General features: G+C 38.7%; 1 protein-coding gene across 3 annotated transcripts; it reads right to left on the bottom strand.

Annotated features, from left to right (window-relative positions):
- Positions 1 to 2,512: 2,512 nt before the first annotated feature.
- On the bottom strand, positions 2,513 to 18,897 carry LOC148019787 (protein ROOT INITIATION DEFECTIVE 3-like). 3 transcript variants are annotated; one of them, XM_087699949.1, is made up of 8 exons: positions 18,288 to 18,894; positions 16,959 to 17,069; positions 16,708 to 16,841; positions 16,464 to 16,623; positions 4,608 to 4,807; positions 4,393 to 4,517; positions 4,027 to 4,280; positions 2,514 to 3,824 (listed from the first exon to the last, which is right to left on the bottom strand). In XM_087699949.1, exons 1-8 carry the CDS (start codon positions 18,516 to 18,518, stop codon positions 3,678 to 3,680), a joined length of 1,362 nt encoding a protein of 453 aa, XP_087556075.1. In that variant the 5' UTR covers positions 18,519 to 18,894; the 3' UTR covers positions 2,514 to 3,677. The 3 variants fall into 3 exon arrangements, with proteins under 3 accessions (XP_087556076.1, XP_087556075.1, XP_087556077.1); XM_087699951.1 differs by having other exon boundaries at positions 16,959 to 17,095; positions 18,288 to 18,466; XM_087699950.1 differs by lacking the exon at positions 16,959 to 17,069 and having other exon boundaries at positions 2,513 to 3,824; positions 18,288 to 18,897.
- Positions 18,898 to 27,365: the final 8,468 nt, after the last annotated feature.

Below are 27,365 nucleotides of genomic sequence, written 5' to 3'. Positions count from 1 at the left end.
TCATCATTATATCACCATTTCTAATAGCGCTCTCATTTTTGTGTGGGTGTATGTGCATGATGCATACATGTGCGTGCGTGCGTGTGCATGCGTACGTGCGTCCGTGCATGCGTGCGTGCGTGTGCGTACGTGCATCCATGCATGTGTGCATGCATGCATGTGCGCGTACGCACACGTATTTCCTATTGTCAAGCTTTAAACTTTTTAGAGTTTTCCCCTAGTGAATATGGTCTCAACACAACCAAAAATCTCTTTTATATACTCTTAAATTTTAGCAACCTTTACAAGAAAAAGATGAGAGAAAATTCAACCCTCACCCTCTTCCCGTAGTCATCCTTATATTTCCATGCCCCATGATTGCTTCTTTCATCACAATTTTCCTCATCAACTTGCTCTAATCTCCATCCTCTTCATCATACTTCCCTTATCTTGCCCTTCTTCATCTCAATTTGCATGATCACCTCTCTTCTCTTTCATCATCCTCCTTGTCATAAATCTCATCTACTTTCTACTTCAATTTCCATTGGTGTCTATATCACCATAACCTCTACTTCTTGCTTTGATATTAACTCGTGCTATTACTTCTTTTGTCATCATTCTAAATCTTACCTTCTTTGCTCTACACCTATTATAAGCATGTCTCCAAACATAGACCAATTTAGGTGCATAAGGCATTGTATATGTGAATTCTAAGGCTTGGACATGATGGCATCCAAGAGGCAAAGAGATGTTACCCTATATTCATTAGCAATAATGCATCTAGTAATTCCTATATTCATTAGGGATAATGCATCTAATAAGTCATCCTACAACAATGCCACCCAAGTTTCTCCAAACCTTTATTTATTCAGTCAAATTCTAAATAGATTCATTCAATTAATTTCTTGTTAAAATCTTTGGGTTTTGATTAGAGCACCAATACAATAACAAATCAAGCTCTAGACACTCCACTATAAATTGGTAAGAGATCAAAAATAAAGTACTAGTAATCATACAATCCCTCTCTTATCATAGGTTAGCTAAGTAAGAATAGGAAAGGAAATAAGACTCTATAGGGAAAATGATCCAATTAAGGTTGGAATTGAAAATGGACCTAGAAGAGAGGATCTCTAAAGCTCAAGATACAAACAAGATGATTCTAGTAAGCCATAAAGCAATTTTTTTCTTGAAGGGAGGAAAAGCCTCATGAGGAAAGAAGAGCTTTAACCAACATGTAGATTGAAAGTTTTTAAATTGCTACCAATAAGGATGTTATTGAGGTGTCACCCACATGTTTAGAACACCAATATATTACTTTGGCATCGAACAAAGCAAAGGCTATTAAACCTAACCTTAGATCCTCAATGTATGAAAGAGAGCATGTAGCAAGTGATGGACATGTGTGACTATTGCAAAACACGAACATTGTTGGATTCCTAAATATCATTAGCATAAGAACAATTTGCTTTCTTATATCTAATTACTATAACATTGCTTTTTTCAAATACATGAAACTTGTATCCATGTCCTCAAGATAGATAACTCATACTCCAATTAGAATGTCCATAACAAAGGCCACAACACTCAATCTAAGGGGCCTATATTTGTGTTATGAGGGGTGTTTACTCCCATTGGGATGCCTCTTGCTTTAAGTTCAAAACGAGATAGTTAGAGACTTTTACAAAACATAACAATTTCGTGAAATATGAGATTATTTAGTGTCTTCCAATTGTTCATTAACTACAAGGGCATTGGGGGTTGGGTCATGAGGTTTGGGCGTGCACACAAGTGTGAGAGCCGCATTTGAGCTTGCTGTAGATCCTAAAAATCAATGCAAACAAGTGTACAAGCTACATAAGCTATTTTTCAAATATGTCTCCTTCAATGTTATTGCTCACTATATATATGAATAATTTTACAAATAATTACTATAAGAAACAATATTATTTTTGGGAAAATATTTTAAATTATACATATATATATATATATATATATATATATATAGAGAGAGAGAGAGAGAGAGAGAGACATACATACATACATACAAATCTAAGTGCTACTTAAAACAATGACCCAAGCATGATGAAAAAGCAAACATGATATTGCATTTGGCCCATATGAACTAGGGAGCTTCAAAGGAATATAGTTCCCTATGTGATGATCCTAATATAGGGATCTAAATCAAAGTGTGTCCAACATGATGAAGCATTGGAGAAACAAATTCTAGATAAGAGTGTTTCAAAACCAAAAGGATCCCTAAATCAATCAAAAGCTTGTTTTAAAAAATCTTTGAACCCAATAAAAGAAAGGTCTTGACAAACACTTGACTATCTTTGTGTTGTGGCAAAAGAACATTTAATGCACCCTAATTAAGAGAGTTGATTTCATGTGTTTAAGTGTGATGGCAATGCCCTATTTAGAAAACTAGAATTGTGATGAAAATTGGATGGATGCAACCTAGATAGTTGCATCCTAAGGATAGATGGACCTAATAAGTCAAATAGCTTTTCTTTATTGTAGCATTAGCAAACAATTGAAGTACCACCTCTTGAGCCTCAGTTGATATTGCTTTAGGGAAAACAAATTATAGGTGTGCCCACTCTTCAAGGAGAGAGTCCCATATTCCTCAAGTCACTCTCTCCATGAACCAAGTGCCAAATTATCAACCCCAACCTAAAACATTACATCAAACTGGATGACCTCAAGGACCCAAGCATAGAACTCCAAGGAGACTCGAGAAATGATTGTATTTTCCCCATACTTCTACTAAGTGTGATGAGGAGATGCATGTACAAACTGATTATAGTCGGAAGAGATTAGAAGCAATCATGGACCTGCACTGGTCCAGGCATCCGACTCATCGAAAGCACGTCAGTTCAGCAGACCTCAAGGATCTCACCAGGTAAAGTTTGCATTAGTGAATCTATGTGCATCAACACGTCCCCACCATACCTTTTATCTATCCTAATTGTCTCTGCAAATAAGCATCTGTGCTTTGTTATCTTATGTAACCAAATATCCAGTATCTTGATTCATGGAATTGTAGCAATTTTTTGAAGGGAGAGAAAGATATGAGGAGAGAACCAGAGGACCAGCCATTCAATACCCACTGGCAAGCACAAGGAACTGTCTGCAGGTACATATCATGAGGCTCAAACTTTGTCGAGAACTTTAATGGCTGTAGAAGTTGCAAAATCATCCCATGTTACTCCCAATCAGATTGCAAATAGTATTTCTCTGCAGGTTAAGAGGCTTCCATGATTGTACTGTAACTTCCGTGCCATCTATCATAAAACAAACCAAAGATCTTTTATTTTTCATGACCTCGAGAATAGTGTACTGTCTTAAGCTCTTAGCCATAGCTTTGTCTACAGAGAGGGTTGCTAGACTTTATCTGCTAAAGAAGCTTGTGTGCATACCTAACTGTGCAACCACCTGTGTCACACACAATAATGGAAGTAAAACTTTTCCCAGTGACATAGCTGCATTCAAGAAATGTAAGAATGCTAGCAGTTGCTCTCCAGTAGATGAAAATATCTACTTATGACAGACTAAAATCCAACCTTCATACCATTAGATAACTGCCAACTTTGTTGTTTTTAATTGGACATACATTATATATTTTATACTTTCTGCAAGCCATTATGGCTTGCATGTGAAACAGTTACAACTTTTCGGTAGTATGGTTTTTACAAGCATTATACCGGAGCAGACTGCATCTCCGATGCCAAAGACTTTAACAGTTCATATTCTTGGGAGAAGTCTTCACCAGTCTTGTATGCACATGCTTTCTTTTCTGACATTATTTTGATTTTCAGTTCTAGAGCTGCAGGAGTTGATTCATGCTACAGAAAACCAGTACAAACTGTTAGATTAAATCAGATAATGCAGCAACTTGATTGTGAGAACATATCTTTAAACATGTAATCATACCACTGTGCATCCCTTTTATAGAACCAACTAAACATGCTGTGCCCAAGTATCCCAACAGAAATTCAAGCCTCACAGCTCAAAGACAGGTAAATACAATCAGGTGGCGCATTCTACCTCTAGCTCATGAAGCTGCTTTTCTAAAGCTGTTGCACTGGATTTCCCTTCCCTAACTTCATCAAACTTGGAATGCAATGGAGGCAAGAGCACCAGTGGATCTCTATAAGCAATTGAATCCCTCAAACCCGAAATTTTGGTTGGCTCAAGGAGAGCTGCAGGTGAAGTTCTGCCTCTAAATAATTTCTGTTCATTCACCTTACATACTCCAGATATGATATGTTCTGGAATAACCAGAATGTTGGTCACAGGCCCTACATCACAGGATCTCCATACGTGTTAAGATTCCACCTGAACAATATCAAGCATGACTTGAGCAAGAGACACAACTGATATCCATTGGTAGCTTAGAATAGGTCTCTCTACCTTTAACATGTAGTTCCTTGACAAGATTTCCAGTGAATATATCCCATATTCGTACAAACCTGTCCTCTGACCCAGATATCAGATACCTTTCATCTAAGCTGATTGCCAATGCTGTGACAGATGACCTGTTACAGGCATGGAACCAGAGTTTTACTTAACAGCAGCAACAGGCTCTAATTTGTCACCCCTGTCCCTGATCTAACTGCAGGTCTTACCTATGAGCACTAAACGCAGTTGACAAGCTGCCAGCACCACAAGAAACAGGTAATAGCCACCGAGACATGATATGCACTGAAATTTTTCCATCTTCAGTCCCAGCATACAAAAATTGCCCAGTTGGATCTAACACAATGGAACTGATTGCTGACTGTAAACGAATTGAGTGCAAAAGTTTTCCCAACCCCAAACCCCAAACCTACACCGCATATGCCTGGATAAATCAGCTCCCATTTAGCAGGAAAAAATATGTACAAAGACAGCCTGAAGATCATATAAAAAACGAGTAACAGAAGTGATTTTTGAATTCCCCAAACTTTTAGCCATTGTGTTACAACGTCTGTCAATAATTAATACTCAAAGCGCACAACAAAAGCAGATCATATTTCTTATCTGCACCTGCTTTGCTTAGATTGCATGCAATATCATTAAGTACCAGCTCAGATAGCCTAGCCTCTGTTTCAACAGAACTTCCAGATTCTCAACTTGTCCAGTGAAGGTTTAGTACAATGGCATCAATACAATCTCCAGGTGCATCTGAGGGAACAATAATTATGATGAACAATTAACTAGAGCCAAGTGGCAACGTTGTACTACCATAATAGACACAGAAATGTCACTATTACATTTACATATGGAAGGAGACGTGTGTCGTCATTGGGGGAACGTTATTTTGATAGAGCACCTATAGCTGGGGATTTCAGGCAAATGGAATGCACCAACAACAGTTGAGCAACACAGGAACAGTGGACCCCTACTGAATTAATTGATGGAGACTCCAGGGCACCCAAGGGCATACTGATACAGATGTCATTACCAACCAAAACTGTCTGTATTTCACTTATTGGAAATTGTGGTGTTGTTGAGTTCTATCTCATACAATGAGTGGGAGCCTTTAGGGTTGTGCCCATACTGCTACATTGTACTGTATGGATACAACCACCCTTAGCTACTTAATGCTGCACAACTGCTACAATGATGCACTGGTACGAGGCTTTATTCAATGCTACCAACAGCCATGTGGCAGAGGCCATGAGTCAGCTTCATTCAGACATGTGCAACATCAGAGCAAAGACTGAACAAAGCCAATAAAGAAAGTTCATACCTTGTCTGCTGGATACTGGTGGTCTCAACATATAAGAGTGTGACTGACTGAATCTGGGGACTCTCCTTGACTACAGTAATCCTCTGGACTGGTAGTGGACCAGTGCTAAAATTGGTATAGTCCCCTAGTAAGCCAAATATGAGTTGGTGGAAGTCAAAACTGAGCATGATTGGAAGTAGCTCCATGACTAGAAATAGTGCCAAGTAGATCCTAGATAGCCCATAAGTGTCTGCGATACTTTGCTATAATCAAGGTCAATCCTCACAGTCAGAGTCTGCATTTGAGCTAGAGGTTATCACTGAAGATAGAGCTGCTAAAGAGTGTCTGAATGCACCCAAGAATCTCATGGATATGTTAACCCACCTACAAATTGTCCCTAATTAATCATATTTTCTACCATAAAGAATTATTCCATTAAATACAAGAATCTAGAACTTTGGTAGGACAATTTGTATGTAAATTTCTATACAAGGAAGTGATTGTTCATTGCCACTCTCATCCCCCATCCCACATCTCCCGGCTGCCCCACCATCACCTCCAACATATCCTCTCTCTCTCTCTCTCTCTCTCTCTCTCTCTCTCTCTCTCTCTCTCATCATCATTGCTATCATTTACAGCTACTGCCCTGCTGTCCATGAATCCAATGCTGCTGCCCAACCAACCTTTGCCCTCAAACAACCATCGCCGACCCTCCAACCTGATGATGTCACCAGCCATAGCTGCATTTTCATCATCAGCCTCTGTGTTTGCTTTTTCTCTCTATTCTCCAACCTACAAAAGCCGTCACCACATTGTCAAGGCTGCATTTTGCATATGCTGCTGTCATAAATGTTGGGTGGAGAAGCTTGTGAATGAGATCAGCACCTAAGGCAGATGGAACTCCATGGTCGTGAGAGGAGAGGGTGAGAATAGAGAGAAGGGAGAGAGAACTCTTGAAAGTACACAAACTGAAAACACTGAAAACATAGATCAATAATGATAAGTGAGTTGAAAGTACAAGAACTAGGACCTCATTAATGGGCCTAGGTTTTCCCCCAAACCTTTGACCCTTGTTTAATGCTAGGTAGTGTAAAAGTTGTTCGCACCTTTAACACACACACACACACTCTCTTACACATGTAGGGTACATTCACACACACGGGAAATTTAACTAGCTTTGAAGCTAATCAAAAACCAGCATGGCTCAAAGACACTATGCACACGACCGTGGGCTTTCAAAAGTGTATGTGCATGGCTCAGAGGCTACCCAAAAGCCAGTGTGGGTCAAAGGCACAACATACATGACCACGTGCCTAAAATTTAAGTATGACCCTTGGGCTTAACACAAAGGCCATGAAAAAGTGATCAAAAATTCCCTTGAAAGAGAGAACTCCTCCAAGGATCGAATAAAGAGAAGTACAGCTTGTTTGGGATTAAAATCCAAGTAGAGCACCCCACGCAATTATTTAATAAGCAACGGAAAGGACTTAGCACATGTGTGCACATGGCTAGGGTCTATTCCAATCTTCTTTTTTAGTTTTAAAAATCTTTTTAATTTAAACAGTATTTTCCCTTTTTAAAATTGTTGAAGGGATTAAAATCCTCCCTTGGTTTCAATGTCAAAGACATCACAAGTAGTGTCAATTGCTTGCAATGGCATCACCAAGCACTAGACGCTTACAGAGTCATTTTATGCCTAATGTCAAAGGCAAGCACCTAGGCAGCCTTCAATGCGTAGTTGGAGGCCTCAATTTGAGAGGTAGGTGTTTAGCATGAAAAGCCCCTAACTTCATTGATGAATCTTCGAGAAATTAGAAAAAAAAAAATCTCAAATAGTATGCGAATAGCCCCTAAGGATGGAATTAAACTTTAATTAGTCAAGGTTTTTTTCAGCCTGCCCACTATCAGTGTGTCCACCCTGCCAGAAATGAAATGCATTGCTGTGACCTCCAGCTAAAGTGTTTAGGACTGGTAAAATGACAGACAAATGCCATGCCAGAGCTCCACATGTCTTCGTCCATGACATATGACTGCCAATCTCTTTTTGGTTCTCCAAACCCAGAAAAAAAATCCAAAAGAAGTTACAATCTGTCTTCCCCTTCATGCATGCGTAGACTCAAGTCTCACACCCATTCAAAATCAGCTTATATGTTACATTCATATCACAAATACAAAATCAGCCCTGAGCCAACATCTCTCTTTACAGACACACTCTTTTGTTGCACAAACATGCAAACACATATATGTGCAATCATTGATAAGATCACAATGTAACAGTTAATGGTAGATATCTACATATGAAAGAAAACAATACCCTCCAACAGCCCCTAATAGTAAATGGTACACACAGTTATCCACGTACCGCATGATAATTTAGACTTCAAGGGACTATAAAATGCTACTAGGCTGTCCCATGCCCTGTCCCCATCCTCATCTCTGTCCTGACCCTGTAACCCATCTCATGTGACTGATGGCAAGTCAGGCACCTCACAGTCCAGTACAGTGAATCTGGAAAACGAAGCTGCTGCAGATACAAGGAAAACTACATAACATGAAACCTGAGAGGATTAAACTGGCAGATTGTTATACTGAACCAAAAGCACAATAAGCAATGTCTGCTGCAGAGTTCTGGGGCTGATCTGACTAAACACAGAGCTGACTAACTGCAGATATGGCACCATGCTGGGGACAAAAGCACAGCCTTTTTTGACCTGAAAACCACTGTCCTGTCCCTGGCATGCTTCCAAACTCCAAAGATGGGAAAGCACCCTAGACAGTGCTGCAATGATGTAACGGGCTCTCAAGCTATTGAACCCACTGGCCCAAGTGGTAAAGACCACAAATCTACATCAAAACTTGAAGAAGGGCATTCTGGACATGCACAAAAATGGAGGCAAAGACGGAAAGTATAAGAAGCTAGGAAGACATCTTTTAGTGAGAGAATTATTAATAATACCTTGTCCCACTGGCATAGGTATAAAAGGTGTAAGATATGTAATTTTTTACATCTTTTACAATAATACAATTAGTCTCTCATCTCACCTGCTTGTACTCAACTTTCATAGCTTCTCTCTCTCTTCTTTCCTATCTTTCTAATCTTTCTCTCTCCTCATCACTCATCCTCTCCTCTTTTCTCTCTCTTCTACTCTTCTTTCCCTCACCTCTCAGCCCTCTCCTTGACAAGTGGTATCAAAGCATTGGTCTTTAATTCACTTGGTTCAATCTTTTCTTAGATTTCTTTCATAAGCTAGTTACCTTTTGGTTATTCAGCAATAGGGTGTTAGCTTGAAAAATGGATAGGTGCAAAGACCAAGGAGACCAACGACAGCCTAGACAGAACTAACAGGAGTACTTGAAGATAAAGTTGGAGACAACTTGGACAAAATACCAAGTCGTGCATCCATGACACACCATTTTGAAGGTAAAATGGTTAAAGAAATGGTAAATAGAGTTAGTTTTGGTTAAAAGTCCAGTTACTTTTCAGAATAGCTTTTCTCTCTCTTTTCTCATTCAAGCTTTTGGCTGAAGCTTTCATGGTGGCTGCCGAGAAACCCTATCTCTTGCCTCTCAGTGATCATATCCTTCCTTCTCACCATGGGGCAATAATTCTAGACCTTCCAAGCATCAAATAGAGCATTCTAGTGCTAGCAATGATTGAGGGATTGCTCCAAGATCAGGCCCGTGATTTGCGGCACAATTTTTGCTGATCAAACTGCTCAGATTTCATGCTTCTAATGCCTCCAATCTCCTCCATGCTTGTCAAGCAACCTTGGAACACTGAGTTGGAAACTCCTACAGCAAGCCTCCACAGAATTTTAGCCCTAATCTTAGTTCTCTTCGCTGAAAACCCTAGAACACATCAGGTCATCCATAGCCATAGGTTTGAAAGCTTCAATTTCTTCAACATTTGGCTCTTCCCCACTTCAAAGGCTTCTCTACTACCATTTGGGAGCAAAACTAGCTTCAAGATTGAAGACACTACAAAGATTTCAACATATTGAACTTCTTGAAGTCTATAATGGAATTGTATTTTAGGGGTTTTGTTCAAAGAACTTGAATCTTTGACATTCAAGTGTTCAAGCGAACTTAGGGCAATTGATTCTTCAAAGATTTCATCATATTCAAGCATGTATGGGCTGAATTCAATGGATTATTGATGCTTTATGATGGATGACAATTTCTTCAACAGTTGGATTAAAGCTTGATTCCAACTAAATCAATCATCTTCTTCAAACTTGATAGAGATATTCTACTTGTTTAATCGCTAAAATCTCTCAATATGCATTTGTTCAAAGCTTTTCCACTTGTTGATGGGAGATTCCTAATCAATTAATTCTCTAAATTGATCAATAGTTCGGAGATAAGTGCTTCCTTTCATTCATCAAAGCCTCTAAATTAAAATTCAACATTCATTTCAGTCCTCTTTTATCATGAATACCATTTACATTGTCTTGATGCATAACTTTGATTTGATTGTGTGATTCTCTTTGCTCAAGAAAGAAATATTATAAAGGGTAAGTACTTGCAATCAATGAGTCACTAAATTGTATTGGTAAGACCCTCAACCAATCTCCATTTCTTGATTCTAATTTTCATCGATCAAATCTTACATATCATTGAAGGCTGAAAGAATTTTTCACTTATGCATCTCATCCATGTTTGCTTAATTGGAATGTAAGTGCTAGGAAGAAGGTGAGAATGACGATACTTTGAACTTAGCCAACTTGATCAATTATCACCATGAAAATTTAAGGGGAAAGAGAAAGAGAGAGAGAGAGAGAAGAGTCAACATCACGTTGAGAGGGAAACCGGTGTCTTTTTCTTTACAGGAATTTATTGAAACAAAACCACAGGCACCAAGTGCCTGAGCCATATACAAAAGGGCCGATTTCCTACAATTCTGAAAATTAGGATTTTGAAACCCTAATTTCTGCAAACTCCGAGCAGCAAGCTGATTTTCTTCTTTAGTGTTTGGATTAGATCAAGCTAAGTAAAAAGTGCTTCTTGGATTAGATATAGATAGAAGAGAGCATGTGGCTAATATTTTAACATGAGAGCTTATTTTAAATGGAGAGAGAGAGAGAGAGAGAGAGAGAGACCTCCAATATATAGAAATGGGACTTGGGTACTCAAAAGTGGAAAGTAGAGACTATAAATGATAAGTGTTTGCTAAAAATGACAAGTGTAAGGACACTTATCTCTTCAAAATGACATGCATCCTATTCTAGATGCCACATGTCAATTTTCTAAAGAAAGAATCTTCCAAACCTTCTACTCTAAAAATCTCTTAAATAGTTAAGAATTTGAGATAGCTACTGAAAACAAAATTGTTCCTTGCAAAATTCCGAAGCCTTTGACGCAAATAGAATTTCCATTTGAGCAACTTCCAAAAATAGTAACCTCCTAAATTTTAAGAGTTACCAAATTCAGTTTCTAGAGAGCTTCATTATATAGGTTCACCGGTTCATGTTTTGTTTCTTTAATCATGAGCATATAATTTCACATTTTTCCGAAACCATTCATTATATAAGCTTCTAGTCAATGTGACTATCTGAGTGTAAAAGTCTTAGTCATCTGAGCTTTCTGGTCAATTTAACCGCTCGACTAAGCTTTTAATTTCTCTTGGATATCTCATCCATGATGACCCAAGTATAATTATAGTGTTTTTGTTGAGAAGCCCTTCACCCGTAGTTTTGCGTTTTGTGTTCTACGTTTTGGGTTTCGCGTTTTGCATTTAGGGTTTCACAATGGACAACCCCAAAAAGAGGCTGGGCGCCCACAGTGGGGCACCACCCTAGACAGCCGGTGCCCTCCCTCCGGGTGCCACCCTAGACAATCTCTTGCCTATTTATAGGCTGCCTCTGTTACTCATTTGACACAGTTGATTCATTCAATCCGTCACCTCTTCTCTCCAGCCTCTCCACTAACCTCACACCCCTTCAAGAGAACATTGCTGTTCGTGATTCGTGGCTATCTTCATCATCTTCCTTGTGCTACGGCACCCTTGTTCCCTTGTATCACATTCACTCCATGATTCAGATCTTCATCATTCCATTCATCAAAGTTTCTTCTCTCTTCTCTTCTCTTCTCCACGTTTGCCAAGTTCACTATGTGCTCCTCCCGCACACCCTACTATCTCGCTGGTACGTCATCTTTTGGCATGGTACCAAAGCTGGATCTGCTCAAACAATGGCAAAGATCCTCCACTCCAGTGAACACAAAGACCAGTGACAGATTCAGCATCCACTTCTCTTCTTCTTCCGCAGCATCAACATCCTAACTGGCAGCTGCTCCCTCCTGCATTTGTTGTTTTTCAACCTGCATTCAGGGTTGTTGCTACCGCCTCCACCTCCCAGTCAGCTGGCAGCTCTTCCCTGTTGTTGGCGGCTCCTCTCTGCTGTTGGCGGCTTCTCCCACACTATTGGTGGCTCCTCCCTGCCGCTAGGGGTTGTTCTCTACTGCTGGCGGCTCATCCACACTGTTAGCGACTGTTCTCTGCTGCTGCTGGTGGCTCAACCAGACTGCTGGCGGATGTTCTCTACTGTTGGCGGCTCCTCCCTTACTGCTGCAAGCTCTGTTTGCAGCTGGCAGCTCCTCCTTGGCAGCTGGCAACTCACTTCCAGCCCTTCCACTGCCCTTGAGGCCAACATTGCAGTTCACAGTTCGTGGCTGACCTCTTCCTTTTTCAGCAAGGCACACTGGTACCCATGGCTTCTTTACCAACACATGACCAGACTACTTGGTGCTCCTACTGTGGCATCACCGAATACACCACTAATGCTTGCCGACTTCGACCTTTGCCCCCCACCCCTCCGGAGTATATGCGTCTCCCACCTAGCACTTCCTGTGCCACCTCTTCTTTCTAGGCCACAGAGATCGTTCTGCATCAGCTGACACGCACTAAGTTCTTTGGAGCACACGGAGGCTCTAAGACCTTATGAGGTGATAAACCCTCCTAGAGACCACCCCTCTGCGCAAAGGTTTCCCCCACCCACTTCCAGGTGCAGTGGCTTTCACGGCCCACATCCCCTCCACAGTCCACTCCCCTGAGAATCCGCAATTGTTCCCCACCCTTGGCTCATCTTGAGCCTTCTCCTTCCCCACTCTCTTCCACTCAAGTTCGAGAGGCTACTTTTGGGTGCTTTCCGACTTCTTCTTCCGAGCCCTAGATACCTTCTTCGGCACAACCGACGACACTTCCTTTGTCATCAAATGCTTCACAGTTCGTGAACAAGGAGTGGTTCAATTCTCTCTCTCTCAAACTGGGATTTAGAGCGGAAAATTTCTTACTTCGCCCTCAAAGAGAGCATCCAGTTCTTCTTCGGCTTCAGAGGGGGCTCCTACTTCTACTCCTTCCGATTCAGAGAGGAAGCCTATGTGCCATGAAGTTCCTCACACACCACCACCTTTCACTTTCGAGGAGTGGCTCTCCTTTGAGCAGTCATTTCCTATATGGATTCTTCAAGATGTATATTAACTATAGGGATCCAAACAAGATCATAGTGAAGAGCAGGTATCCAATTCCTAGAGTTGATAATTTGCTTGATGAGCTTAAGGAGACTAGGTTTTTTACCAAAATTGACTTGAGATCCGAATATCATCAGATCCATATGTGAAAGGGTGATGAAGTTAAAACCGCCTTTAGGACTGATCGTGGCTTACACATTTCTTGGTGATGCCATTTAGGCTTATTAATGCTTCGGCTACCTTCCAGAGTCTGATGAATAAGATTTTATAGTCTTTCCTCTTTCAGTTTATCCTTATTTTCTTTGATGGCATACTGATCAATTCCTAGAGTTGATGATTTGCTTGATGAGCTTAAGGGGGCTGGTTCTTTACTAAATTTGACTTGAGATCCGAATATCATCAAATCCGTATGCGAGAGGGTGATGAAGTTAAAACCACCTTTAGGATTGACCATGGGTTATACCATTTCTTAGTGATGCCATTAACCTCCTTTGGAATTGATCATGGGTTATACCATTTCTTTGTGATGCCATTTGGGCTAACTAATGCTCTAGCTATCTTCCAGAGTCTGATGAATAAGTTTTTACAATCTTTCCTCTTTCAATTTGTCCTTGTTTTCTTTGATGACATACTAATTTACGACAAGACCTTATAGGACCATTCGTCACAAATGAGAGATTTTAATCTTTTGAGGCATCATGGACTCTTTGCTAAGGAGAAGTGTTTTTTTATGCAGACTGAGATGGAGTACTTGGGCCATATTGTTAGCGAGAAAGAAATACAGACTGATCCTAAGAAGGTACAGTGTATTAGAGATTGGCCAGCACCTACCATCACTACTTTACTTAGAGCATTTCTTGGTCTATCGTAGATTCATTAAGCATTAAGCGGCTCTAGCAACTCCTTTGACTAATAGATTGAAAAAGAAAGCTTTCTTTTGGGATGCACTTGCAGATAGCAACTTCAACTAATTATAGGAATTCCTCACTTTTGCTCCTATTTTAGTATGCTCCGATTTCTCTAGAAAGTTTACCATGCAGTGTGATGCCAGTGGCCGTGACACAAGGGACTGTTTTGCCACAAAAGCATAGAGTTATTGCTTTTGAAAGTCGCAAGCTTACAAATAAGAAGATGGCTATGAATGTCTATGACCAAGAGATATTGGCTATTCTATATGCCATAAAGAAGTGGCACCATTATTTATATTGCAACTGGTGTAGAGTTCAAAGTGATCACAAGGTCCTAAAGTATTTTCTTACTCAGTCAAATCTCACTCTTAAGCAATGTAGGTAGATAGCTACCTTGCAAAACTATGATTTTGATATCACACATACAAGGGGCAACGACAATGTGGTAGTTGATTCTCTTTCTAAAATGTAGGCTTATCAAGTCTCAACTATGACTGAGTTACATAGTGACTAGATTAAGGAGTTACAAGAGACCTATCTTTTGGATGATGAGCTCAACCATGTATTTCAAAAATTACTGCAAGGTCTCACGGAAGAAAACTCATATTGGAGACTTGACATATAAATTGGAACTTCTCTCTTCCACTAAGATTCATAATGTATTTCATATTAGTCCACTCAAACCCTTTTATGGTACTCAAGTGGAAATAGTTTATAAGCTGCCTCCTATGGATGAAGAAGACCTTGTTCAATACCTCCCTAAGAAGATCGTAGGTCAGCATGAAAAGAAGCTTTGCCCATGCTCTATCATTGAGTATTTAATCAAGTGGAAGGGTTTACTACTAAAGGAAGCTTCTTAGAGACCGGATTCTATTTTGGATGAATTTCCCTATCGATGAGATACAGTAGTGGCTAAGATGTACTCAATAAGAGAGCCAGTTGTGGTATAAACAAGGCCTAGACAGCAATCTGTTTTAGAATAAATTTTATTCTGCCTAATTTTCAAAAATATGCTACTTGCATAGGGTCAAAGTAATCTTCATTAGCTATGTTTTAACATGTGGCACACCCTATTTGGATACTTCTATCAGAAGATATGGCAGTTTTTGTTCAACAAGGCCTGTTTTTACAACAAGCTGTCTATTCATTACAAAGTTTGTTTCTTGAAGATATGAAGGCTCCAAATTTCTCTTAAAGACATTTGGATTATGTATATGACAAAGACTTTACTTTATGTCTTCATTTCAATCAACACATTTTCATTTCTCTACTCACTTATTATCTTTTGTATAGCTGAAATCAAAGTAGTACTCCATTTCATCTATCATTCTTTGCCATTGTAAATTTGTTTTTGTAGGCAAAAACCCTTGGGCAAGATGGTTTGTAAGAAGCTGGTAAGACATGTTTTAGTGAGAGAATTTTTAATAATACCTTGTCAAATGGGCATAGGTATAAAAGGTGTGAGACATGTAATTTTTGACATCGTAATACAATTACTGTCTCTCATCTTACCTGCTTGTACTCAACTTTCATGGCTTCTCTCTCTTCTTTCCTATCTTACTAGTCTCTCTCTCTCCTCGTCACTCATTCTCTCCTCTTTTCTCTCTTTTGCTCTTCTTTCTCTCACCTCTCAAATCTAAGGACACATTTGTCAAAGTGGGGACTATAAATACATCCCAAGGGCTCCCAACTAAAATAGAGAAAAATCTTTGTAAGCATACCAATAAGGTCCCTTCAAATTGTGGAAAGGTGCAATGTCACGTGCATGCTACACTCCTCTATGAAAAAAAGATCATTGGTACTTCTGTCTTGAGTATATCTTCAGACTCTCAAGTCTCTACATCAGCTATAACTCACTCCCTAAGCCTGTTGGCTCCGACATTCTTTTATGAGCCTGTCTGCTTTGAGTGGGTTAGCTATCAAGATGCCAATGGACTAGTATGTTTATAGGCTACCTAATGATATTCGCAAGGTGGCCTTGCTACCCCTGCTTCCCAAAATAGGCTTCTTTTCACCACATTAAACTGATAAGAACAAGTACTATACTTTATCTAGTCCAAAGTTAGCCACTTTCATCCATGAACCTCTGAAATGAACGTGTGATGTACCCAGTACATGACCTCCTTTTATGGCCCCTGGTGAAACGCCCTATCCCATCTCTTTTGAACCCGCACCATATGCCTACACAATAAAGGCATGTTGCAAGAACAGCATCCAACTAAACTTGTCCTGAGAAAAAGGAACTCCCACTCAAAACTGGTCAACAAAGTGAAGCAAACTCTGATAACTATAATATCAATTAGAAAAAGTATAATTTCAGTTTCCAGTTTTAGCCTCAACCAGTTCTTCGCTTTTTCATGGAAAGCAGCTTGTGACTGAGCATCCATGACACAAACCTTGCATGTCTGGTCCAATGACGAAGAGACAACTATAGCATTCGAGTTGCCAGCACCTGAAACAAGCATGGTTATGGGATCTCTGTGACCAGACCATTTGTACAAAAATAAATTTGGCAGGGCAGGAGTCGGAGATGAAGATTTGCTTGTATCCAAAATTCTGTTGGACATATAAGTGCAAGTAAGTTTAAGCATTGCAGACTTACCAAAACACAAGGTAACAAGACTGAATGACACTTTTTACCGTATAAGAGGCCAGACACAAATGGTGCCATCGTCAGCAGCAGATAAAAGGAGAGAGTCGTCATCAGAAAAAACCAGACAGCTAACTCCCTTTAAATGGCCTGTCCATGTCGCTATCTGATTCCAACTTGATACCTTTCATTCATTATCAGCATTGGCAATGGTAAGAAAGAACACACCATAAGCAAATACTAAGTGGCATTCAAAAATTCAGACGACAATCATAGAATATTTGACTGATTTCACATGCACCTCCCAAAGATAAACTTTGCCAGATAAGCCACCACCAGCCATGTAAACACCATTGACTGTGCAAGCAAGGGAGATGATAGGCTCCACTGGGTAGCGTCTATCAACTTTATTCTGCTTGGGAACACCATGCGCTCGACCTTAAACTCAGAACCGGTACTTTATATCACTGCCTACTCAAAGCTCAAGCTAGCAAAACCATAGTAATATTCTAAAGCAAATGCAGAGATAAATTTGTAAGAAAACCACATATTATGCTTGCCTTCTGACTTTATATGGTCCTAGTCAAGAAAAAAATAAAAATCCCATAGCAAGCAAAACACAGTTGAATCAATTGTACAAGTCACAACTCAAAATATATTTGAAGTCAATTACAATGGAACAGCAATATGTAGAAACCTAGGAAGCCTCCCAAAAAAATCGCTAGGTGCTATCATTGCACATACATGAAGCCTGAAAGCAGATCACATGGAATGTGCTTCTCATGCAGTCCAGAAGCTGAATAATGGCTTCACAGTTCCAGAGAGTTTCAGTATGTAGATTTCTGCTTTGATTGAGAAGCTAGCTCTTTGCACACATGAGGAATGATTACAACATGTATGTCAACAAACGCAACAAATTCCCACTATATTCCCACATTTCGAATTACAACAAAATCATGAGCTTCTGGGAGAGAGGAATCACTTGCCCCCCACCGCACCTAGTTAGGTATGCCGTACCTCCTGTGCAGAACCTCACGATGTTGGGCAGTATAGGGAAAAACAAGGGAAAAGAGCCCCTTTTCCCACTCGGTAAAATGTCAAAGACGTCTTGTGAAAGGAATGAAACAACTCTAGATCAGCAAACAAGCACTCAACGACTGCAGGTTGGCAAAAAAGAAATAACAAAGCTGGGTAACAAAGAAAGAATCCTCTGGAAACAAATTGAAAATTAGTGTAGCTAGGGCATGATGAAACTTGAAAGATCCAAACAAGATACATCATTGATTGTATGCAGGCACAACTAGTAAGATCAAACCCGGCCACCCTCCTGACCCCAAAAAAAGAAAAAACTTAAAACACATAAAATCATGCAACCAGTGTTCACGAAAATCCGAGGTTTAATGTAAGATGAATTACAAAATTTTCAAAAGAACCTTAACAATTTAGAGGAGAATGATTAAGACCTTGAATTTTATTAAGTTTTTGGTTGCAATAACGGCAAATATGCGTAAATTTGATTCAAAAATCTCTTCAAATGTTTGAATTGAAGGTTTTTCATCTGCTGCCAAAAATGTTTTCCGTGAACACTGCATGCTGAACATGTTCATTCTCGTAAAGAAAAGACCAATACCTTGTTCAGAGCCCAGAAAAATATTTCGCCGCATCCGACAGACCCCATCCTCTGTATTTGGGAGGCTGCGAAGGACCGGTGTCCCAGATAGACCAGCCCATTGCGAGGGCAGGTGCAGGTGAGGGGCCGGAAGAGGGGCTCGTCTGCACGGAGGCGCCAGCAAGACAAGCCGGCCTCCGGAGCTGATGACGTCACGATGAGAGCTTCTTCTCCGCCGCACAACTTCCGCATCCGACGATATCAGAAGGGGCCGGGGGGGCGGGGGGGGGGGGGGGGGAGCACTTGATCCGATAACACCCAGGATTCTTCAGGTACTCAGACCGCCCGGGAAACAGAATTCGGATTGGCAGCCATGAATAAATTGCCCTTGGCAAACTCTCGAGTACTCGGCGCCCCTACAGGAGTTACGATAGGGGGCAACGCCATAGCCATGATTTCCCAGTCCCCCCCAGATAGCAATCTCTCTCTCTCTCTCACTCCCTCTCGCAGACAAGACGTGGTGGTGGCCCAGGTGGGCCCCTTTTTTCTGTGGGTCTTCATCCCCCCACACACGCTCTCTCTCTCTCTCTCTCGCTCTCTCTCTCGCACATTATACATACACTCCTCTCTCTCTTTCTCTCTCTCTCTCTCTCTCGCACATTATACATACACTCTTATCTCTCTCAATGTTCAAATTGCCAAGAAATTTAGAGCCAACACATGCGCATGTCAAAGGGCACGCCACTACAGAGAGGCTGCTGACCGACGCCCAAGTGCAACGAGGCAGGCCAATAACGTGTTGTTTTTTGGGTATTTAGGTAATAGGTAGGGACCCTTTACACACTAACATTGACAGTCAAGCTGTGTTTGGGGTGCATTAAATCCCCCCCGCCCGGCCTGCGCTTCATCAGGGCAAGGGAGCTCCCCCACCTTGTTGTGTCCGTAGCTTGTTGCAGCCAATGACTATTCGATGGTGGGTCCAATCCGATTACTGCTATCTTTCCCAAACAACTTGGCTTTCCCATTGCTGCTTCTATACCTTTTATGCATGCAGGTCAATTGCTACCCCAAATCATGTTTGATTGTTGGCACCCTTTAAATTACGCCCTTGTCTAATGGTTTGATCATCACTCAACGTTTGTGGGTGGCTATCAACAATTCTGAAGGATTTTTTGTCATCAACGATCACCAACGATTCTAAATTACATGGCTTTGCCTTGAGAAGATAATGAACATTCTTTTCTTAAAGCTTATGAACATGTTATTCCTAGACGGGCATTCAATGTTTTCTAAGTTTCTCATCTTCCTTGCATTTTTTACGAAGCTTTCTCATCTTCCTCTTCAACAAACATGAATTACATCATTCTACATTTTCTTCTACTTCCTCTCCATGAAATTGATCATGAATTGAACAATGACTTTCATAATTGTTGCATGCAAAGAGCTTATAATATTTATTTGCAATCTATTCACCATGATTGCTCATTCTGATGCTCTTTCTTTTATTCTCCAAGACATTATTTTGGAATTGCAAGTTTGAGAAGAATCAAGTGTGCCAAGATTTTGATCAGCGGTTTTGGAAGGCAATCGTGCAAATATTTTGGTGGCTTAGTCTATCAACGTCTTCTTCTTCTTCTCCTCCTCCTCCTCCTTCTCCTTCTCCACCATCAAACTTTCTATCAAATACCAAAAACCTATTTGATTGATGGTTTGATTTCAAATGGGATTACATATTTGCTTCCATTTTGGATCACTGTACTCAACTAAAACTTTACGCAACAGTGGTGGTAAAGACACGTACATCCAAATTTGATTTTTATTTGCTTTAATTTTTTATGATGCTTATGTGCTCATGGTTTGCATGCTCGTGGGATTTCTTATGTTGTTGATGACAAGTTTTGATCTTATTTTGAAGAGGCAAAACCTCCCAGATTTTAAAATCTGCCCAAGCATAGGATAGGTACTCCCACTCTCTAAAAGGAGTATAATAATGAATGGTGTATTTATGAACAAAATGTTGCATATTCTATCTCATATGAGTGCCTTGTCCCTTTCTATTACCATTCTATGAATCCATTGATGCATAGTTTGATGTATGCATTACACAAGTGCTAAAAAGATACGAGGTTGTTCTTACATTCATATGCATCAATCCTCATCCACCTAAACTGATGTTTAAAGTGAATAACATATATGCAATATATACCTATCTATATGCATAGTATATGATAGTACATATACATATGGAATGGTAAACACACACATATATTGCCATAACACATGCACTATGCATCATACAAATATAAAGGACATAGGGTTTTTTTAATTGCATTTGTACACACTTTGCACTTTGAATACAAAAAATATTTTTATTTTTTGGATAAACATTGATGCTTGAATTGATGTTATGTATAAACTAATGTGCAAATTGGAATGTATACATTAATTAGGCATCGAGTGATCTATAGGTTGGGATGTATAAATTGATGCATAGCTTGGAATGTATTGTGTGATGTATACATTGATTAGGCATTAAGTGATGTATAGATTGGAATGTATAAACTGACGCATAAAGTGGAATGTATTGACAGATGTATAGATCGGAATGCATGATCTAATGGTTGATAGGCATAAGTTGATGTATTGATTAGGCATAAGTTGACGTGTTGATCTCATTTACATATCACTCTATTTGAACATTGTGTGTAGTGTCAATTTTTTGTTGAGCTTTTAAAGTTATGTCATGATGCAATGATAGATAAGGCATAAATTGATGTGTAGCCTAGAATGTACACATTGATGTATAGATTGTAACGCATGATCCAATGATCAATTAGGCACAAGTTAATGTATTGGATTATGCAATAGTTGATGAATAAGATGATGTTGTATATAGAGTTAAGAGAGAAAGAGAGAGATATATATATATATAAATAGTTTTTTTATGAGAGAGAAGAGGAGAGAGAGACGTTTTAAAATAATGTTTGATGAGAGAGGAGATAAAAAATAATTGCTAGCTAAGAATGTCATATTATGTGTATGTTTATAATATGTTTTAATATGAGACATAGTCGATTGAGACATTCTGAATTAACTATATTTATATGCTTGGACCTTATGAACAAAAAGTAGTTCTCTTTCTTGGAAAATTTTTTCCTCCTAACATAGAAAACTATAATTAATATAATGTATAATGGCTATTGCATTTGCATTGTGTATTTGGAAAAATAAAGACCTTATTAAAGAATTTAAAAGGTTTTATACTATTGAAATTATATTCAAAATGTAACTTTTTAGTCTAATTGTACTTAGACAAAAAACTTTTAAATAGATGGATTTGATCACAAGTTGAGAGAGAGAGAGAGAGAGAGAGAGAGAGAGAGAGAGAGAGAGAGAGAGAGAGAGAGAGAGACTGTGTGTGTTTTGATAAAGATCCAAAGTTATTAATGTAGAAGAAGCCCAAAAGTAGTATTGTAGTATTATAACACAGAGTTGCTAGAATTGTTTTTTGAGAGAGAGAGAGAGAGAGAGAGAGAGAGAGAGAGAGAGAGTGTGTGTGTGTGTGTGTGTGTGTGTTTGATAAAGATCCAAATCTATAAATATATAGAGAAAGTTGCTAGAATTTTTTAAAGCCACGTGTGTGTGTGTGTGTGTATTTTGATAAAGGTCCAAAGGTAATAATATAGTAGAAGCCTAAAGGTAGTATTGTGATATTATAGGAGAGAGATGCTACAAATTTTTAAAGCCCCAAAGAGAGAGAGAGAGAGAGAGAGAGAGAGAGAGAGAGAGAGAGAAAGAGAGAGAGAGATTGTGTGTGTATTTTGATAAAAATTAGAAGCTATTAATGTGTAGGAAAGGCCTAGCGATAATATTATATTATTAAGAGAGAGAGAGAGAGAGAGAGTATGTGTGTAGATAAAGATACAAGACTATTAATGTAGGAGAGGGTCTAATCTCATGTGTAATCTCTCATTTTCTATTGCCCCTTCCCTTTTTAATTAAAAGCCCCTTCCCCCCTCCTTTCTCTCTCTCTCTTAAATTAAAACCCCCTCCCCTCTCTCTCACTTATAACCTCTTTCTTTTTCCCCCTTCCCTTTTTAATTAAATTCCTCCCCTCTCCCCCCCCCTCTCTCTCTCTCTCTCTCTCTCTCTCTCTCTCTCTCTCTCTAAACTTTTAAATTTAAACATTTTCAATTAAATATTTTTAAAAGTTTAATTAATTTAAAGCTTTTTAGACATAGTTTTTCACATACTTTGAGAGAGAGATAGAAGAAAAAGAAAGAGAAAGAGATGGAGGCAGGGGAAAAGAGAAAACAAAATAGTCTTTTTTAATTAAACATTTTTTAATATAGTTTTGACTTAGAGAGAGAGAGAGAGAGAGAGAGAGAGGAGATTTATAATTTAAAAGAGAAAGAAAATAGGGAGAGAAAAAATAGAAAAATAAAGAGGAAAGAGAGCGATAGAAAAAAAACTTGAAAGAGAAAGAGAGAAAAAGAAAAATAAGGAGAGAGAGAGAGAGAACAAAAAAGAAAGAAGACGAGAGAGAGAAGGAATAGAGAGAGAGAATTATAGAGGAAATATAAAATTTAAGAGAGAGAGAGAGAGAGAGAGAAATAAAAAAGGAAAAGAGAGAAAATATAAAATTTAAAAGAGAGAGAAAATAGAATAATTTAAAGAGAATGATGAGAGAGAATAAGAAAAACTGAAAAAAGATAAGCAAAGAGAAGGAAAAGAGAAAAGAGGGGAGAGAGAGAGAGAGAAGAAGAAGAAGAAGAAATAGGAAAAGAGAAAGAGAGATGGGAAAAAAGAGGAAAGAGAAATTTATTTTTTAAATTTAAATATTTTTCGAGAGAGAAAAAAAAGATAAAATCTAAAAGAGAGAATAAAAAAGAAAAATTAAGAGAAAGGGGAAAAGAAGAAAAGAGGGCACAGAGAGAGAGAGAGAAGAAAAAAAGAGAGAATATGAACATAAAGAGAGAGAATTATATATAGGAAAAAAAATAAAATTTACGTGCCTTAAGAGAGATTGAGGGGGGGGAAGTGAAAGAAGAAGAAGAGAGAGAGAGAGAGAGAGAGAGAGAGAGAGCATGGAGAGAGAATTATAAAGAGAGGAAATATAAAATTTAAAAAGAGAAAAAAAAATACATGAGAGAGAGAAGGAAGAGAGGGGGGAGAGAGAGAAGTAGAAGAAGAGAGAATATAAATAGAGAGAGGAAATTTAAAATTTAAAAGAGAGAGAGAAAATAAAAAATTTAAAAAGAGAATGAAGAGAGAGCGAGAAGAAAAAAAATGAAAAAAGAGGAGTGGGAGGAGAGAGTAGGAAAAGAGAGGACGGGGAGGGAGAGAAGAGAAAACCAGGAGAGGAGAAAAAATAAACTAAAATAGAAGGCAAATAAAGAGAGAGAGAGAGAGAGAGAGAGAGGGTAAAGAAAAAATTTAGAAAGAGAGAGGAAAAAGAAAAGAGAGAAAGATGAGAACTATGAACATAAAGAGAGAATTATATATAAGAAAAAGAGAGCAAAGCGGCCTAGCGTTCCATACGCCCAAAGAATGCTAGTGTAATATTATAGGAGAGAGTGCTAGCACTCTCTCCTATAATACTATAATTCCTCTTCTACATTAATTTTAAAAATGTACCTCTCTATCCAAACTACTTTTCGCATTTCTTTCTCTTCTCTCTTATCAATGATTTTTAAAAAGACACCTCTCTCTTGTCTCTCATCAATAATTATTTTAATCTTCTCTCTCTCATCTAAATGTTATTTTTTCTCTCTCCTCCCTCTCTTCTCCATTGAATCTTAGTATCTTTCCAATTGAAATTCCTTACATTCAAAATATCTAGAATATATTTTTAATTTTAAAGACTAGGCAAACCATTGATGAATTACTTAGTAAAGGTGGATTAGAGTTTTTATGAGTAATAGTTTGTGAAGCTATATCTTTAGTTATTTGATATACAATAGATAAACCTACCTTAATTGTTCTCTTTGTATATAGTGTGTGCATGCGTTTGTGTGTCTCATTATGAACTTGTTTCTATCTCTCTCTCTTATTAAAAAACTATAGTCACTAAAAAAATTTCTCTTTCTCTCACTCTCTCTCAAAAATATATATGCATATGTATGTACACATGTACTTATGTGTGTATATTAGAAGTCCTAATAAGAGCTCACACATATATGCTTAGTTCAAAGAAGTATAACTATATGTTATAGCTTATGAATATTAATATTAAAACAACATGATGTCAAGTTAGCAAAGACATACACATAGAGATCAAAATTATATATATATATATATATATATATATATCTCTCATTAGGCATATTGATTGAGCATTGAATTTATACTTGTTTTTACTAATTAATATCCCCTCTAGCCACCACAACAATAAATAACCCACAAATGTGTAAGCTTTAATAATGAGTATTTATTTTTTACCCAATGTTTAACGAGGTTGCTAAAGCCATGTATTAAAAAAACGTTTAGTGAGTGTTTGAAATAGATACAAATGTAAACATCTTTATACACCAGCCCATGCTTATCGAAGATAACTTGCATCTCATATTTAGAAGTAGAATAACTTTTCCAAAGTTGCTCATAGTGTGACTAGCAAAGTGAAGACTATGTTATTTCTTAGGGCAAATGCATGTTATTTTATTGAAAAAAATACTAACACACCTTGCTTGGTTATCTATGATAAAATTTATGATAATCTTTTCCTATCATTGTCTCTCAATTTGTGGAATAATAGTGCACTTGCTAGAGGTCAATATAATACAAATCTAAATTTAGATTGCTTGCAAAAATTGCTTTGTATTGTGTGTGTGTGTGTGACACACACACACACACTCACACATAGAGAGCTATTTACAAGTAAAGAGTGAAATATTTGTTGCAACACATGTCATAATCTAATGTAATACAAGTTCTATCAAACCTAACCTAGAGTACATGCAAAAATGTTTTTGTATTACAAACGAGAGAGAGAGAGAGAGAGAGAGAGAGAGAGAGAGAGAGAGAGAGAGAGAGAGAGAGAGTAGAGGAGAGTAGTTTATTATCGTCCAACGGAAGGCCAAATTATGACCCATGGGACCTTTCCAAATATACCATGATTCTCCTCTCCCATGGTAGGAAAGGGTAATTACCATGAAAGTACGATCTATGCAGCGTGCTTCTCTCAAAAGTGTAACATGTGGGTGATGAGAGCCCCTAACTTTGATAGAGGAGTAGTGGTCAAAATTTGGTGAAGTGGCCCTTGTAAAGGAATATCAAAGTCAGCCCGTATGTGTGCATATGCTGGGCATGTCATAATCATGTGCTCCTCTAATTCTACACTCTGTAGTCCACACAGCTTGCATAACCTCGTCTCTTTTACTTGTCCACTCCATGCACCTGTCTCGATCAATAAAGTGTGTGATTGAGTTCGAAGTTGTGCAGTACTTCGTCTAAATACCACTAAGAGCGAGTTGGTTGTGTATGGCTGCGTGTGTGCCTCTGCCTACAGGTAGGATTCCCAACATGAAGGATGGATATGCATACTGTAATAGGCAAACTACTCCCTTGCTTTGATATTTTGCTTGATATGCTCGTAAGAGATCTGATTGAAATGTGTCCATGCATATCTCTTAGAATGCCATATCTAGATATCTATCCACTCCCCACCATTTAAACCATTTTTGCATATCCAGCACCCATCTTGTTGAAAGCACATTACTTTTTCATGTTTTTTGTAGGTGTGTGCTAGCATCCCATGCCTATTTAGGTAGCCTATTGTCATCCATTTGATGTACTCGGGTGGCATATCTCAGTACTCAGATCATAACATGTCCCTCAATTAGCCAATAGCCAGTTTCCAAAAGCATAAGTACATATGGTGTGGTGCTTTTGATGCCCAAATGTCTACGAATAAAAGCTTTTTGTAGCTTCTCAATGTCATTCCATGCAGATGAGGAGATACTCCCCCCCCTCCCCCCCACACTTCCACTCCATATAATACCATTTGTAGAACATATGCATCAAAGATCTTATAGTGTATTTTCTAACATTTAGTATTTGTACAGTTGTAGTCGTTTTCAAAGCAATAATACTTGCTTTTTCCTATCACTAATCGCCACTCCACACATGTATGCCATTTGTGGTCTGCAGATGTATCTCAGTCCCCAAGTATCTGAAAGTAGATACTACCCCTATAGACTGTCCCGCATAATGTACTTTTGGTGGGGTCTTCAATTGCTTGGTGTGCATAGCCATTAGCTTTGTTTTGATACATTCATCGTCAAACCACTATCTCGACAAAACCATTCAAGAATCCCCATGAAATGTTGAGAGAGAGAGAATGGGAGGAGAGAGAGTAAAAGAGTGATGAGAGACAGAGGGAGAAAGAGAGCATGCAATATGTACTATTTTTTATTACCAAGAAGGGGTCACCGTCAATGGCATTCCCTACTTGGGTGAAAAAAAGTCACAAGTCCACTTGTGGCTTTATTTTTCACTAGAAAAGGGGTCATTGATGACAGCCTTCTCGAGCAAAAAAACAAGTCACAAATCTGAGAAGAGACTTGTGACTTTATTAGAGAAAATGGAGAGGAGAGAGAGTGAAAAAATGATGAGAGAGAGGGAGAAGAAAGAGAGAGAAAGCATGCAATATGTACTATTTTTTCTCACCAATAAGGGTTCACTAGCAGTCCCTTATCAGATGAAAAATGAAGCTACAAGTCCACTCGTGGCTTTATTTTTCACCCAAGAAGAAGTTGTCATCAAAAGCCCCTTCTCTAAGATGAAAAAAGTAGGGAGAAGTGGACATGACTTTTTTTTCCACCCAAGAAGGGGTTGCTAGCAACCTATTCTCGGTGTGAAAAAAAAATACGCCATGCCAATTCTTTATCTCTTGAAGGAGAGAGAGGTAGAGAGCAAAATACGAGTAGGGGTTGCCAACAACCCCTTTCCAATGAAGAGAAATTCCATAAGTCCTATGCTTCTACTCTCGAAGGACCAGTGGAAAATTTTTTCATCGAGAAGGGGTTGCCAATAGCTCCTTATTTGGCAAAAAATACGCATCACTCTCTTTTTATGCTTGTCTCTCTACTTCTCTCTCTC

This window comes from Lygodium microphyllum, chromosome 19 (genome assembly GCF_053477565.2).
Source record: "Lygodium microphyllum isolate KBCC chromosome 19, Lygodium_microphyllum_v1.1.10, whole genome shotgun sequence".
Taxonomy (NCBI): Eukaryota; Viridiplantae; Streptophyta; class Polypodiopsida; order Schizaeales; family Lygodiaceae; genus Lygodium; species Lygodium microphyllum.
This window is presented reverse-complemented; position numbering and strand designations above follow the sequence as displayed.